Source organism: Aspergillus fischeri, genomic scaffold (assembly GCF_000149645.3).
Source record: "Aspergillus fischeri NRRL 181 1099437636266 genomic scaffold, whole genome shotgun sequence".
Lineage (NCBI taxonomy): Eukaryota > Fungi > Ascomycota > Eurotiomycetes > Eurotiales > Aspergillaceae > Aspergillus > Aspergillus fischeri.
The window spans coordinates 2329921-2346719 of NW_001509760.1; the positions used below are offsets into that span (position 1 = coordinate 2329921).

A 16799-nucleotide genomic window follows, 5' to 3' on the forward strand; every position below is an offset into this window, starting at 1 on the left:
TTCGAGGATGTGACAAAGTGAGCGACGGGCAGTGCATTGTCCTGCCCCGGTTATCAGTACGGACTTTCGAGGCCTACCCTTCTCCGTTCATTTTTCACTTTGCCTACGCGACACGTCAGTTATGAAGGCCGCCCAATGAATGGCCACTCTTCCCAAAACTGATGCAGTCTCCGGTCGCGCGACAGGCACATCTGATGCGCAATATCTTATTACAGGCAGCTTTGCACCGCGGAAAATTCCCTCTTATAATTTTGTCTCCTTTTTTGATTCCCCTGAAGTCAGCGAAGGCATAATATCATCGCATTCTTTCGTGTCGTTCTAATCCCTAAGTTGGGTGAACCCGGAGTTGTACAGACGGAGGTGGCAGATATGACATGTCTTTCATATTTTCTGGATCTTCATTTGGTATCCCAATATTCATTGTCCATGTACAATCGACTGGATTTTTTTCTACTCTTCTTCATGATCTTCTCCTTTGGTCTTGTTTCCATCCCGATATACGGCGTTCACATACCTCTTTTGACAATTGTCAGAAACCGGCCACGCGAGGCATTCTGTTCAGTATCAGATTGATGAAGCTAAATAGATACTTATACCACTGCATCCTCTCTTTTGAATTGTTTGTCTTTACCACTGTTTATCAATGGATTTTCGATCGGACTTCCCACAGACGATCCGTATCACATAGTCCGACATCCGTGTCCTCAATCTCCGGAAACCACGTGTGGCGTCTCGTGCTTACCATCTATCTCGAGCCTAAAACGACCAATGCAGCTCTCTACGATCAAGCCTCTCTTTGCTCTCTTCGTTTAAGACACATTCAATGTTGCACTAAAGGCTATGATGTTGAGAGTAACTATTCTCCTCGTTCCTATCTTGGTTGTTACCGCCCCCGTTGCTCCGCAACTGGCGTTCCTGTCAGGCACAGCCGTCCTACCTCCACCAGGTTCAGCAGCCAGGGGCCTAAGCCCCATGGACGACCGTACCTTACATTCATTTTTGATAACTATAATGGAGAATTAAGACTTTGAATTTTGATACAAGGGTTATATGTCTGTCTGGTATTAAGAACCTCAAAGAATCGCCGCATCGCAACCCCGGCCCAGATCGCGTGGGGTGGTTGGCAACGCGTATGCTCTTGTTGTCTTTGTTTTGATACTAGGCTGTGCTCGCTCTTTCGACCGGATCGATTGCGCTCATGTCACACTCTGATGATGAATGATTTCTGCACGCTGCTGAATGATATTATTTTTAATTACAGCTACGAACCATAACTGCGCCGTCACGCCTCTCAAGGGTCCCACCGAGTCCGACTGCGGTCATAAACAAACCAAAGCCGCTGCAGCTCCCACATACCGATCGTTGACATCCACCCGACGAACATTCCAACCCACGGAATAAAACTTGCATGCCAAGTCACTCCCGAAGTCGGGACCGCTACGGCGGTCGCGACAGCGACCGGGAAGCACGGTATGACTACGATTATGCACGACGGCGCTACGCAACTGACGACAACGACGACGATTATGACGACGACGAACTCGAGCACGGCCTTAACGAGCGCCGATACAGACGGGACGGGTACCTTCCCCCGCGTGAGTCCCGGACGCGCGGGTACTACGAACGCGATGCGGAGGGGGCGGCCGATGAGGAATTGCTAGGTGATGAGCGCAACCCGGGGCCGCGAGCGAGCAGATCTTACGGTCATGACTATGATGCGCGACGAGGGGAACGGTCGCGGGCGAGGGAGGCTCCGAGGAGAAGCGAGCGGCATCGCGACAGGGATCGAGAGGGCCAGAGCAGGCGCAGGGCGTATGAAGATGATGGGAGACATCGGACGAGAGACGGCCGCCGGGAGAGAGGTCGCGAGTCGGATGCTGAAGCGCGGAGATCTAGACGAAGGGAAGCGGGGCGTGAGACAGCGGCGAGGAAGCATCAGAGCAGTGATTCGACCAATAGTGCGTCGCATTTGCTGAGCGCGGATGCGTTAGCTAGGCTCGGGGCTCAATATGAGAAGGAGGAGCGTCGGAAACGCGAGAATGCCAAGGACGCCGCCAAAGCGGAGAGGAAACGTCAGAAGAAGCGAGCAGTCGTGGGAGAAGAAAGCCGCGCCTTACGTGATCCGCCTGGCGAGTCACACAGAGATCGGACGAAGGCGAGGGTCGCATCTGGGGCGTACCTTGAAGAAGGCCGCAGCCCCGAGATGCAAGTCCGCCATCGTGGAGGTGGTGGCCCAGCAATGGAAGCTAGATGGCGGAAAGAAGGTAGCTGGGGAGGCACTATGGACGATGCAGGCGGCGGAAGGCCATTCTGGAAGCGAAAGAAATGGATTGGCTTGGGCGCTCTGATCCTAATACTGGTCATTGTGATTCCCGTCGCCGTCGTCGTGTCTAAGAAACATGACAACAAGTCTGACCCGGCAGATCCACAAGGAACCTCGCCTGGTAAATCGAATCTGGACGGGTTGAGCCATGACAGCATTCCTGTACGTCTGATCAAGCGGATTTGCTCACTGGGTCTTCTACTGACGTTATACTAGGCTTACGCTCAGGGAACATATCTGGACCCTTGGACATGGTATGATACGACTGACTTCAATGTCACGTTCACAAATGAAACGGTTGGTGGTCTGTCCATCATGGGCTTGAACTCGACCTGGGACGACTCGGCTAGACCGAACGACAATGTTCCTCCTTTGAACGAACCGTTTCCGTATGGGTCACAGCCAATCCGCGGCGTTAACCTAGGAGGCTGGCTGTCAATCGAACCGTTCATTGTTCCTTCATTATTCGACTCTTACTCCTCGGTCGCAGGGATCATTGATGAATGGACACTGTCCAAGAGACTCGGCAGCTCCGCAGCCAGGACGCTTGAGAAACACTACGCTACATTCATCACTGAACAAGATTTTGCAGACATCCGAGATGCAGGTCTCGACCACGTCCGCATTCAATATTCCTACTGGGCGGTAGCAACGTACGACGACGACCCTTATGTGGCGAAGATTTCGTGGCGATATCTCCTTCGAGCAATCGAGTACTGCAGAAAATACGGGCTTCGAGTCAAGCTCGACCCGCACGGGATTCCTGGAAGTCAAAACGGCTGGAATCACAGCGGTCGTGAGGGTGTCATTGGCTGGCTCAATGGGACAGATGGCGAGCTCAACCGCAATCGGTCTCTCGCTGTTCACGACAGCGTGTCCAAATTCTTCGCGCAGGACCGATACAAGAATATCGTCACGATCTACGGGCTTGTGAATGAGCCACTGATGCTCTCGCTCTCAGTCGAGGATGTCCTTGACTGGACGACCGAGGCCACTAAGCTCGTGCAGAAGAACGGCATCACTGCGTACGTCGCTTTGCATGATGGCTTCCTGAACCTGAGTAAATGGAAGAGCATGCTCAAGAACCGTCCCGACAAGATGTTACTGGATACGCACCAATACACCATTTTCAATACAGGGCAAATAGGCCTCAACCATACCGCGAAAGTCAACCTAATCTGCAACGACTGGTACAACATGATCAAAGAGATCAACTCTACAAGCACAGGGTCTGTCTTCAACGTTCTTCGTCATCTTCTTATCTCACCATACTGACCCTTCTCTATAGCTGGGGCCCAACGATCTGCGGCGAATGGTCCCAAGCCGATACAGACTGTGCCAAATACCTCAACAACGTCGGCCGCGGCACCCGTTGGGAAGGAACCTTCTCCCTCACAGACTCAACCCAATACTGTCCAACCGCCGACACTGGGCCTCCTTGCAGCTGCGCCAACGCCAACGCAGATGTCAGCGAGTACTCAGCCGACTACAAGAAGTTCCTGCAGACATACGCAGAGGCGCAGATGTCTGCGTTCGAGACCGGACAGGGCTGGTTCTACTGGACCTGGCGCACAGAGTCTGCGGCTCAGTGGAGCTACAGGACCGCCTGGAAGAATGGCTTCATGCCAGCCAAGGCATATGCGCCATCATTCAAGTGCGGAGATGCAGTGCCAGATTTCGGGAACTTGCCGGAGTACTATTGATCCGCCTGTGAATGAAAGATCGGTTTTACGGACTTGGTTTGCGTTTTCTCTTCCTTGGGTCAAATCATCAGCATCTTGTCGGCGTTGTACATCTTGTTCATAGAGCATGCACATATACATACATGCATAGATGGCGCATATAGTTGAAGTCGTTGTTATGCGATGGTCTACAACTCTCCTTACTGGACAATCTCTTTCTGAATGGTTAGTTCCATTGAATAGCATCTGATATTTATCTTAATAGTGGCCATCGTCTGAGTTTCCTACTCTAGATCTATGTTACCTTTATACTTTGAGGGGTATGAAACTCCCACCTATGTCTCATGCCGTCAAAACTCTCAATTCCACATAAGAGTTCTTAGCTCTCACCTCCCTTATCGAACCAGCCTCCCTTCTCCCACATGCCAGACTTGTAGAGACTGTCCTCGCGCGCATCTTCCTTGTACACTCCATCCAGAAGATGAGCGACACGTTTGAAATCAATCGGCTTCATGATCCACCCATCGAACCCCGCGTCGATATACGTCTGACGGTCCTTCTCCATCAGAGATGCGGAGACAGCGAATATCGGAATCCGCTGAGGCCGATAAGTCGCTGGAAAAGAGGTCGGAGATGTCAGTTCTTCATATTCTCGTATCATCTTGGTTGATCCCATGCCATCGACGATCGGCATCTGCTGAAGGTCAGCTCACGATTGATTGTTACCTACAGAAGTTCTGTGACTGACCTGTATATCCATCAGGACGGCGTCAAATGAGTGCGCATTGTCACGGAATGCAGAAGCACATTCCTTTCCATTCTCAGTCATATGGACTGTATGTCTCGACTTTTCCAGTCTCTTGCGCAAGATTGTGCTGTTTGTCGGATCGTCCTCGGCCACTAAGATGTGGAGATGCTTTTTGGAAGATCCTTCAGACGCAGTAGTTGCACCCTCGTTGGGTGGAATATCTGACTGGGATTTCGCTTCGGTTTGACTCGGTTCTGCCGTCCTCTCTGAGGACCCGGACGCTGCTTCCTCGATTGGCTTCGTCGGTTCATCGGCTAAAGCTCTGGTAGATTGCTCCGCGGACCTAAGATGCGGTTGATGAGCTTGCCCGTCCTCTTCGGTAGACGGAGGTTTTGTCCTTATGTCAGGATGTATGGTTGATTCTTCTTGCTTCGAGGCAGAGTCATGTTGAGCAAAATTCGCGGTGACTGTGTCGTCTGATGTATGACTATCATGTTTTGTGGAATCTGCACACTTTGAGGATCCAGTATTCTTCCCTGCCCCAGCTCTGTCATCTTCGCTGCACTGAGTTTCGTCTTGCTTGGGAGGCACGTTTTGGCCGTCTTCAGGTTCACTTTGCCTCGCTTTTCCTTTGTCAACCGGCGACGCTCTGTTAGATTCAAGGTTCTCTTCATTGGACTCGTCGAAGGGTAAAGGAAACTGCATTTTGATCCTGAAGCAACTCCCCTGGCCTTCCTCCGATTTCACGCTGAGTTGACCGTTCATATTGCGAACTATGCGAGCAACTAGGGCTAAGCCCAGTCCGAGTATGTTCCTCGAGCCGCTACTGTCGCTCGTTTTGGCATTGTCGCAGCGTTGAGGGCGTCGACTTCGTATATAGTCTTTGTTCGAAACTTGCTCCAATTCACAGAAAAGTGCTTCAATATCGTTCTGAGACATGCCAGTTCCAGTGTCGTGGATAGCTACCTCAATTCCAAGTTTCCCAGTCTCGGTATAATCGGGCAACAAGCATGATTCGACAGTCACCGTTCCGGACGAAGATGTATGCTGAACAGCATTGCTGATGAGATTCGTGATGACTTGTCGTACTCGCCGTTGGTCTCCAAGCACAGGAGGAATGTCGGCGTATTGTACAACATGAAGCTCAACACCCTTTTGCCTCGCTTCTTCACAGAAAATGCGCGAGGCTTCATGGATGGTCTCCACGAGATCAAAATTCTCGTCTTTGATCAAGCTGATGCCGTTCTCTGCGTTTGTAAGGTCCAAGAGATCGTTAATTATGTAAATGAGGGATTTTGAAGCGGAATGCGATCTGGAAAGACTCTCCCGAGTCTCTTGAGTGAGATCTCCATCCAATGCAATTTCAAGGTAGTTGATGATCGCGTTCAGCGGCGTCCGAAACTCGTGAGCGCAGTTTGCCAAAAGTAGTCGCATAAGCTGGGTGCTTTGCATTGTTGTTTCCTTTTGCTGCCACACCTCTTTCAGCATGGCCCTGTATATCAAGGATAGAAAGGGGCCCTTCTGTAAGTCTCCCGCATTCCATATATCAGTCTCACGATCGACCAGCTTCGCCTCTGAACTAAGGTCTGTCGGCTGTCCTTGATCCAAGCATCGAGCATTGTCATCAGTCCCAGCACGAAAAGTGTCTCCGCGTTGTGACGCCTTGAAAAAAACGATGAACTCTCGACCGTCCGTCGACAAGGGTACGTACAGCAGGTTGGATAGATACTTGAAACCAGGAGTATAGTTGAGGTCTGGGAAATCTCGAGTCATGTCCGTTGAACACAAGACAGCACCGAGTTCCTTCAGTTTCAAGTATTCCACTAAAGCGAGCACTTCCTGCGCATCGTGGGGCTTTCCAAGGATTTTGGTTTCACCTAACATTAAGGATGCAGCATAATCCGCCTTGAACAAGGTCAGTAAGTCTTTCACCTGAAAACTATCACCTTTCTCATCTCCGTCGTTTGAAGAAGTGAAAGGATCCTGCATCTGGGCAGTCATCGTGTTGGAAAGACGTTCAATATTGCTTGAAAGTGTGTCGCTAACTAGCCAGAAGAACTTCTGTACTGGAGGGGGTAATCGCATCTCTTCCTCGTACGACTGGCACATTATAAGCCCCCATGCACGTCCGAAGGCATTTATATTGATAGACATGCAAGCAAAGACGGGCATTCCGGTGACATGATCCACAAGGTACGGTGATCTCGCCAACATGTAAGAGTGGTCTAGATCAAACTCGCTGGGCAAATTCTCAGAATCACGATAAACCAGCTCAGTGTGTGATCGCCTATGACTGTATTCGAGACAGACTTTGTTGTCCAAATGAAATCTTTCCAAGTCTCTCGGAGAAAGCGGTTTCGGGAAATGCAGGTCTTCCGGGAAACTAGCAATAACGCGCGAGTCAACGGCATCGTTCATAGGAACCGCATTCCCGTCACGATCAAAATAAAAGACTGTCACTCGGCTGAAACCGGTCAATTCCCTAATGATGCCAATAAAGTAGTTGAAAAGCATGCTCAGGGAGGACGTGCTCGCAGCTAGCTGGATAACAAGTGACAAGGCGCTCAACATATCCGCAGACCGGAAATTTCCTCTGATTCCTCTCAGCATGTTTTGCATCTCAGGAGGCATGCTCGGAGTGCTGTTCTTCTCATCAGATCTCTCGTCTGAGCTTGTGTTGTCATAGACTGCGTAGACCGATTTCGAAGGCCCTGAGTTCTTCCAATATTCAAGAACGGCTCTCATCAACTCAAATTCACATACGATATGACCAGAGTTTGCCTTTGTAGCATGCATCGTACACCAGAGCCGCCTCGTTGTCCCGTAACTTTGGCGGACATCGACTTCGTGGATATCTGGACCGTGCTGCTCGACATTATACCACTTGCCTCGGACAAGGTTAAAACGGCCAAGAAAGTCTTTTTTCTGATCATCCTGCACGATATCGCAGAAGCTCGGTAGTGCGAAAAGCTGTTCAGGTTTGTAGCCAAGAACTTCTTCGGTGTTCTTGCTCGCAACCTGGACGATGAGACTTCCTTTGGATTCTTGTAGCACTATGAGTGCACCAAGCCCATGAATGTGCTTGAAGTTTGGTTCGTCTTCCATGTCTTGTACCCAGGTTGCTGTTTCAGCTTGGTCGATCCAGGACCCTGCTCCTGCGAAGTACGAGTCCTGGGCCTCAGCAGAGGATGGGAGGCCAGAGCCCCCCTGGGAAGACACATTCACATCCTCGAATAATGATATGTCGGAAATTCCTCTGGCCAAGTCAATTTTTAAGGGGGTTCGCTTCCTGCTTCCAGTAGTCACGTTCAAAGAACTGCCATAGGCTTCTACTGTGCTCTGAATCGAGGGTGCGTCCTTGCGGTCATCGGGCGATGGCGTAGCTGGCTGGCCTGGTGATTGCTTGCCACCAGTAAAATTTGAACGGAGACTTTCAGCCCATGGGGGGTTTTGCTCCTCAGGGTTCTCCACTGCCGGTGTTGGCGGAGCGGAGGAATCGACCGACACGACTGAGCTGATGGGAAAGATTCGCTCGGTTGATTCTGGACTAAGGTTTGGCAGTTTCAGGACAAATATTCCCGGCGTTGATGGAGAAGGTTCATCGTCGTTTGCAAAATTGAGAACGCGCAGTGGTTCAGGATTAGGACCGTGCTCGTCTGGGGTATTTCTGGGGTTCGCGGTTTCCGAGATCTCAATATTGTGTTGCTTCTCATCTTGTCGTTCTGCAGACGCAGAGGCTGGTTTCATTTCAATGTTCAAGATGGTATTCCGATGCTGTCAGAAGGGCGACAGTACTGGGTTCGACATGTGGGAGCTGGTAGGCTTGAAAAAGCTGTCTCATCAGAATCGATGATAACACGAAGGATCGGAAGAGATATGGACATTTTCACTTACAGTACAGTTGACTGCGTTGAGAAAATTAGAATTCAACCGCGAATTCCGTGATTCTCCTCATGCAACCTGCTAACTTTCCACAGAACAGCAATCATCACAGTATCATGAGAGACAGAGAGGAGATGCTGGGCAAAGCTTCATGGCCAAATAGATAGAGTCTTAGAGTTCACCAAGAGGAAATCACGTCTACTGTCTGTTGCCCCTGGAATCGCAAACCCAATCGTTTCGCAGTCCCACTCTGAGTATTTGGTAAGTTGAAGACAGCCAGAGGAGCGCCCTTGGAAGGTCCATCTTCCGTCGGGTTCTCCCCCGGTTTGTCAGGACCAGCACCGACAAATCAACAAACAAACCACGGTCACGGCAAACCAGCTTTTCACTCATGGCGACATTCATCCGTTAGGTCTGGGCTCTGAAACTCGTCGCCTCCTTTTCGGAGTGATACCACACACATAGACTAGGCATACATCGCTCTCAATAGGACCATCATCTCTGCTTCACGTCATTAGCTCTCTCCTGCAGACAAGAAAAAAGTGCCTTTAGTTATAAAAATGGGAGTCTGCTCGAGCCACATCAGGGCTGGTACAACTGAAAACGTCCTCGTGAAGGAAACCATGGGACGAGGATTCCAAACGCTGGATAGAATCACACTAAAGAGCACAGTTGACTTGGTTACAATGTAGCAAGCGGCCGTTCTGGACTCTCATTCAGTTCCCTCCTTGAATCATACCCATGCAGCAACACTGGTCCTGTCTGCAACTCCCATTTTGTGTAGTAGAGACCAGATCCAGATCCGTGTTGGTCCTCGCCCAGATGAAAGCTGCTTCGATCCCGTCGATATACTCATCAAGCACTGTATAGATCTGAGTAGATCTGCATAAAGTACATGCATTAGTAAGACTACCATCCTCGGGGCTCATTTCCGTGACTGACCTTCGCCTTCGTCAAGAACGAGACAGCCACACGTTTGAAGCTATGGCTTGTTATTTGTGGATAAGCTTCCCGCTACAATTGTCTAGAACGTTCAGAAGGGGAAGAACCAATCCTCGACGGCAAGCTCTGATTATATCACTCAAACCCGAAGCTTAGTATCTGCGAGTGGAGACATGTCCTCAGTCCATTGACGCACTCACCGTGTTGACCTCGCTCTGCCACAGGCAATCTGAGCATGGATGTACGGTACACTCCAGAAGTTTCGGAGATACCTAGTGGGACCATGGTCCGTATTCAACAGTGCCCACAGAATTCATACCCCTCCAAAAGTTCCCTGAACAGTATCTGACGCTACAGTCGAGAGTCAGGCACTATAAATCCCGTACTTCGATGTTTTAGGGACATTGGAGCAAACCCTCTGATACTGTTTGAATTTCAAGGGTATGGTTGCGGGTGAACATACATGAAGCTCTGAGCTCAGCATTAACATAACATCAAATAGATAAACAAGGGGAATCGTTATAATTGAAATCAAGGTGCACGTGTCTCTCGCCCCTAACTCCACAGACCAAGGACAAATGGAACGTGAGGAATCGTAGCAAACTCATAAAAAGAACCAACGACAGGAAGATCCCGTGTCTTCTCTTGCATCAGCGGGTATTTCCCACGCATTTTGATCTACGAGCGATTGAATGCGAAACGTGATCCCCAACCCCTGGTCTTCTTTTCATTGCCTTGAGCTCGTTCGCCGGCCGTGATCTGGACAGAGCAGTTGCTCGAGTTCGAAGTCTTGAATCCTTTCTCCAGGTCATTGAGTCTCTGGCTCCTTGTTTCCTTCAGGTCTTCTTTCGTCTGGGTTCTTCTGAGCTGCTCAGGGACCTTCGGGAATCGGGGAGTCAAGGGCGTCTTGATCGCTTGGACGACGTGTCGTGCAGAACGACGAATAGTCTCTCGCATCGCCCACTGGCGCTTTTTGGCAACGAAGAATAGAGCTGTTGAGGATACTGCACGATGAAAATACATCAGTACTTGTAGAGGAGAGAGCAAATCGGGATAGAGAAGGGGAACAAACATCCAATGACCACAACCACACCAACAATTGTACAGAGAACGATCATTCCTTTTGATGAGACGCCCACTGAGTCGGACGATGGACCCGATGCTCCGGCTTCATTTTGAACGTCCGTGTAGTCCTGCGCTGCGGAGCGTGCCAGAAAAAGGCTGAAGACAGCGCAATAGTAGAGGATCGTAGGTCTATACATCGCAATAAGATGATCCTTGGCGAGTTCACTCTCCTAACACTGTATCTTATGTGCTATTCAGAATCTGTGAGACAGTTGCAGAATCTCACCATGGAAGAGATAATCGCAAATAAACAGGCGCCGGAGGAAAGACAAGCCCGGGGTCTATGGTACTGTTATACAATCTCAGGCATGCCACAGCCCTCAGGGGGCTTGAGGATTTGTGAAGAATCTGCAGCGTCAAGGCTGATCTTGAATGGTGATAGGCTCGAAAACGATTATCTCGGCCCATGTATACACCAGATTCTGCATCTTCAGGGAACGTGCACTATTTTCAGAGTTCAGTGACAAAACTCCATCGACGAATCAGTCGAGCGGGACGTTCATCACAGTGTGATATAGGCGCTGATTCTCTGTGATTGACGCTCAGGGTGCGACCGCTCGTTTTGCATTTTTAATCCAGCAACCAATGGTAGCTAAGCGCTGGCCGCCAGGATCTGAAGAGGCCATCTTTATGTCCTAGGTGGAGTCTTGTATGTGCCGTGCAAGATCAGAAAATACCGAAGCCTTTCTGCCTAAGGGATTTCTGTTCGTGAAAAAGAAAGAGGATGTTTGCTTCCGTCGGGTGATGGGTTGATGTGATTTCGAATCTGACTGCGCTGCTGTGGGAATATACACACCGCAACACTCACTAAGTACCACTTCATTCTTCGTTTCAGTGTATAATGGACATATATGCTGCTTAATGGCAGTTTTAATCTAAGCTTGCCAGAATTTACTTATTGATCCAATAAGTTCAAACATAATTGACTGATTTCTGTGCCCAGCTACAATAACTCTGAAGCATGTTACGCTGCTCTTCATAGCCGCTTTTCATTCTTCCTTTGCATGTTTTCATCACTAAGTCTAGGTCCTGACCTCTTTATGCCGTATACATGAGTGACGATACATTCTAAGGTACCCTCTTGCCTGTACTCAAAATTGAGGAACTCCTTCGATACATAACATGGTTAGAAGGGACGCAAACCATGGTATGGGACTACTGTTGGTCTTGTATGTATAATATTCAGAAAGAGCATCCTCCGTAAAAGGCACCAGTATGATGTGAGTCCATACCGACGTATAGTATCGGAAATTTGATGCCTTATGAGGCAAAGACGAGGCACTTCCCGAAGTGGAAGCTACCATCCGACGAAGAAGTTTCTTGTTTGAGGGAGCTGGCGATCTTCATCCTACGTTCTCATCTCAAAAAGGATTCTTTCCATTCAGTTCCTTCGCCTCTCAACGTTTTCCTTGCTCGTGTTGTTTCAGGCTTGCACAAGAACTATCCTAAAGCTTGGGGACATCCGCAAGTGTTCTTCCATGAGTACGACGCCAATGTGCGTGTCATACATCTCAAGCGAAGCCGACGTTCATTGCTGAGTTGAGCAATCAACACAATATCGAAATGGAGAATCAAAACATCGGCCCTTCTTCGCCTGGTAACTCTCTAGCTCTATCTGAATTCGAACGTGACGGCCTTGCTACTCAATATGATGGTGATGAAGATCTAATGCTTCTCCACATGGAACAAAAAGACAATGAACCCATATCATCGAGTCTGAAGACGGTTATGGAGAAAGACGAGGGGTCAAGTCGACCACAAGACGCTCGTCCTGCTCCACTGCTTCTTGAACGCCCCCAAAGCTCTGGACTCGATGTCGCGGGATTCTGCTTTGGAAAACCTGGTCCACGTGGGAGACCACTTCTGCTACAATCGATGACAAAGAGGCCTTGCTCGGCACCCAGGAATCCTTCCTTGGAACAAACTAATAGGCGTGGCATGACTGACCAAGTCAGACATCAGGATCAAGTAAAGTTCGTTCCTCCAGTGCTGCCACTTTTCACATATACTGATTGACCTTTAAGTTCTATCTCTCATGCCTCGGACAAGGACTGCACGATGTACGGAATGATCCAAAATAACTTATCCCGCTCGAGCGCGACGAGGCCCTGCTCTCCAGCAACGCACAAACCCCAGGAGTCGGGAACTGCAGAAAACCGTTGTAACAGCGCTGAAAGCGATGCTTGCAGAAACACTCCAAAAAAACGACTGCAAAGCCAGAGAGCACAAGACGGTGGTTCGCAAACAGAGGGAGGTATTCAACGCATCGTTGCGAATGCAAGAAATCCAGGTGAGTAAAGCCCGAAAGAAGTCCTGTATAGGAGGTCTAACTTCATAGACGATAATGCAAACTCTGTGACTCCCCAACCGAGTGTAAGTCTTCTCGAAATTTTCGCCAGAGTTACTGACGGATTCCAAGCTTGAACACCATGGTCCTCGTTTGCCAAGACATCACAATGAAGAGCAGGAAAGGGCTGCTGCTATGCAGCAAAATTCCAACCGCCAGGATGAGGCCATAAACAAAGAGGGAGTGCCTAATATGCACTCATTGGGGCCCACGACTGATCATTTCAGGATCTCGAAGCGACGTCCCACAAACGGGAAAAAGGTGCCAAGTGCGAAACGAACAATGACACTGGCTTCGGACAACGGAAGCTCGCAATTGTCAGAGGAAGATCTGTTCCAGCTTCTAATCAATCGGATGAGAGTTCGAGAAGAAAATGAAATCGCTGCCTCGAATTTACAGGAGCGAATGGAAGCCGACATGTCTGAACTGGCGGAGGAAAACAAGAGTCTGAAGAATCAGCTCGAGACCCTTGACAATCAATTACAGCGTAGTAGGTGTCAATCAAAGACATTAAGAGCCCAGATAGAGAACTGGAAAGCAAAGCTAGCGAAGTTCAAGGGTATTCTCAACGAGCTTGGGCTTGAGTATCGAAGCCTTCGCAATGAGAACCTCCGACTCAAAGACTCAAAAGCAACTCTGGAGAATGAAAGGACCGAAATCGAGTCTGGCATTGAAGATGCTAGGCGTCAGAGTTCTCAGGCCGCGGTCCTCCTCGGGAAAAACAGAAGTCAACTCGCAGAGTCCGAGAAAAAGGTTGAAGCGATGACGCTGGTCTTGAAAAATGCAGAAGAAAAGACAGTATTTCTTCAAAGCCAGTTGATGGAAGAAAGGAGAAGGTCATCAATTCTGGAGTCGTACATTCACAATAATTCGAGAGTTCAAACAAAGCAGCTTGCGGTAATCCGGACTGAACAGCAGGAGATGCTCAGCAAGCTCAACTCTGCGTTTGACATACTGGGTCAGAGTGTGAATGCTTCCCAGGCAGCAACTCAAACCACATTGGAATCGACACTCGAGAAGAGCTTTTCACTTCTCAAAGAACTGAGCGAACAGCTTTCGAGGGACAGAGTGGATATCCAGCAATGCAACGACATCGTCCACAAGATCTTCTCAGGGTATGATCTGAGATAAAGGTCTCAGGAATGGAATGCTGACTTGTTGCTGTCAGTGTGAATACGTTCGATTTCAAGCTAAATGAGGGACTCGAAAGACACTTCGCGCTCAACGAGAATGTGTCACATAATATTAGGGAGCAGCTGAAGCTCTTCGAAAACAATAACGGCTGTCATATGGCGCTTCTCAAGCAGCTCGGGATTAACGAGGAACAGTACAACGCCGTGCGCAAAAGGTTGGAAGCTCTCGAGCCAAGCATGCATAGCATCAACTCCTCTCTCATGACGCTCAATGAGAGGGAGATCGATCTTATCCAGCATATTACACATCTAGAAAAGAGTGTCCTTGAGGCGCAGAACCTGGCTCCAACAACAGATGTCTGTGGTCTGTCGATGGAGAATGCCGCACTCAAAGATCAAATCGAGCAGCTTTCAATCAAGGCGAGTTCTGCTGAAGAGAATGCTAAGGCAAAGGAGCTCGAAACCGAGGAAGCAAAGCGTGCCCTTCTGGATGTCACAGCAAAGATGGAGGAAGAGATGAAACGAGCACAAGATTTCGAGGCTGAAGCCGTCAACCTGCGACAGAAGACGATATCCATCGAGACGAAAATTCGGGAGGAATTGAACAGAGCGAGCGTCATTGCCAGAGACCAGGCCAAGGCAAGGTTTGAGCAACAAGTCCATAAACTGCTGCGAGAGAAAGCAGAAGCGGAAAAGGATATGGCCGCGATCAGGGAGTCGCTGGCTGAGGTTCAAGCGTCAATGGTAATCAACATAGAGTCGTACGAAGGCAGTTCCACTAATGGCTTGCAGGCTGAAATGGAGCATGCAGAGAAGAAGCAAAGAGACGAATTGGAGTCGATGGTGAGTAAATCAGTTTTGAAGATAAACCAATCAAAATTGCTGATTCCTGTAGGTCCTGGAAAGAGATCAGCAAATACGGAAATTAGAGGACTCCCGTACCCAAGAAGCGGCTCGGATGAGTGGACAGGAAGCGGAACTTGAGCTACTGCGAAAGTCAAAGGCTGCTGCTCTGGCTCAACAAAAGACAGTCTCCCAGCAGCTCGATGAAGTCCAAGGAAGAATCGTCGAACTCAACGATAGGCTGTCCTCGAAAGACATTGAAATCGAAAATCTGCAGAAGAAGCTTGACGCATGTCAAATGAACCTACTTGGAAAAGAAAAAGAATTCACACAGGTGAAGGAAAAGCTATGCGCTGCCGAATCAGCCAGGTCAAATCTGGAGACAGGTAAAGCGAAGGCGAAATCCGAAATACATGCTCTCCTCAAAAGGCTTCAGGACTCGGAGCGTTGGATGAAAAATATCAAAGAGGCCATCGCTCGACCAGATGATCCTCCAGGAGGATCATTCCTGGGTACTTGGGACAAACTGAGGGACTATCTGAGCTCGACAGACATCGACAACCCATGTGCCGACTCGCAAGGAACTACTGTCCTTGCAGCTCCTAATGTCGCAAATGCGAGTACAAGTCCCTCTGCGACCTTGGCACCGAACAGGATCTGTGACAGTCCTATTCAGGGCTTTGTTCAGACGACAGAGGTGATATATCGGACACAGAGCTTTCACGGCGGGGGGCTGTCTTCCCCAGTTCAAACTAATGCGAGAGCTGGAAATATTGACCCCGTTAGTCACTGTGAGAAGCCGGAATCATCAACTGAGATTGTACCATTCTCAAATATTCGACGGCAGCTATCACCCGCATCGGGCTCATCTCTAAGTCCTGAACCTAGCGATCTTGCAGAGATGCTTGACATCACGCCGAAGAACAAGTCACCGCAGGGCGATACGGTCGTGGAAATGCCGAAACAACAGAACGAGAAAGGGAATGCAGCTACATCGCACAAAGACGACAGTTTGGACCTCGGAGTGATAGGTGAACACTCGCGGAGCTCACCGCACCAGCCGTTGAAACTGAACTCCTTGGCGACGGAAACGGCTGGTGGTCATAAGAATGCAAGGGCGGATCAGGAAAAGCAGAAAACCGTCACTTTCGAGGCAGAAAAAGAGGTAACCAGGATTGAGAAGCGGAAGTTCTCAGCGACTGTGGACAACACTGCTGAGGAGAGCCCTTCCAAGAATCAACTTATCAAGAAACCAGAACGCACCACGAAACGCACTTACAGTAAATTTCAGCGCTCTCCTTCGTCGCAGGGGGTCCCCAAATTTACAAACGAGTCCAATGCTTCTCCAGCTAGCGAACGGTCGAATCGTGATACGCATACGGAGACTCAATACACGAGCAATGATAAAAGAGCACGAGTGTCTGTGGCGCCGTCGAATTCCGAGCCTAGAGGGCAAGCGCAAGGGACTGCCAACTACTTGGAGCGCAGAACAAGCCCTGCTGGCTTAGCGTCCGGAAGCAGTAGACAATCATCAGCGATTGAAAACAATCCGAAAAACAACAGGTGGACGACACGAGGTGCAAGGCGCGGGAGTCGGAGATTACGCAGTAAGCGCCATACTCCTTGCGAAGAAGCTATAGCTGCTGATGGACACAGGCGCCCGCTACAGTGCCCGTTTCAGCCAGAGATATAACGAACAGGTTGATGGTATATAGACAGTAGAGCCCGAATTTAGCTCGACAATAATGCGCCTGATGGTTAGCGACAATTTAAC

General features: G+C 49.4%; 4 protein-coding genes across 4 annotated transcripts, besides 1 other annotated feature; 2 read left to right on the forward strand and 2 right to left on the reverse strand.

Moving 5' to 3' along the window:
* Window positions 1–1408: 1408 nt before the first annotated feature.
* Window positions 1409–4026, forward strand: exg2 (putative exo-beta-1,3-glucanase; the record flags this gene model as incomplete). The annotated part of the gene is made up of 3 exons (XM_001258041.1): window positions 1409–2485; window positions 2540–3552; window positions 3612–4026. 3 exons carry the CDS (start codon window positions 1409–1411, stop codon window positions 4024–4026), a joined length of 2505 nt encoding a protein of 834 aa, XP_001258042.1.
* Window positions 1508–1539: a microsatellite.
* A 358-nt stretch (window positions 4027–4384) lies between the features above and the next one.
* On the reverse strand, window positions 4385–8500 carry NFIA_054940 (putative sensor histidine kinase/response regulator; the record flags this gene model as incomplete). Its single annotated transcript, XM_001258042.1, has 2 exons — window positions 4385–4699; window positions 4754–8500. 2 exons carry the CDS (start codon window positions 8498–8500, stop codon window positions 4385–4387), a joined length of 4062 nt encoding a protein of 1353 aa, XP_001258043.1.
* A 1755-nt stretch (window positions 8501–10255) lies between these two features.
* Window positions 10256–10839, reverse strand: NFIA_054950 (uncharacterized protein; the record flags this gene model as incomplete). Its single annotated transcript, XM_001258043.1, has 2 exons — window positions 10256–10581; window positions 10650–10839. 2 exons carry the CDS (start codon window positions 10837–10839, stop codon window positions 10256–10258), a joined length of 516 nt encoding a protein of 171 aa, XP_001258044.1.
* Window positions 10840–13184: 2345 nt separating this feature from the next.
* NFIA_054960 (uncharacterized protein) lies at window positions 13185–16718 on the forward strand (the record flags this gene model as incomplete). The annotated part of the gene is made up of 3 exons (XM_001258044.1): window positions 13185–14164; window positions 14218–15025; window positions 15078–16718. The coding sequence occupies 3 exons, from the start codon at window positions 13185–13187 to the stop codon at window positions 16716–16718; spliced, it is 3429 nt and encodes a 1142-aa protein (XP_001258045.1).
* Between the last annotated feature and the right edge of the window lie 81 nt (window positions 16719–16799).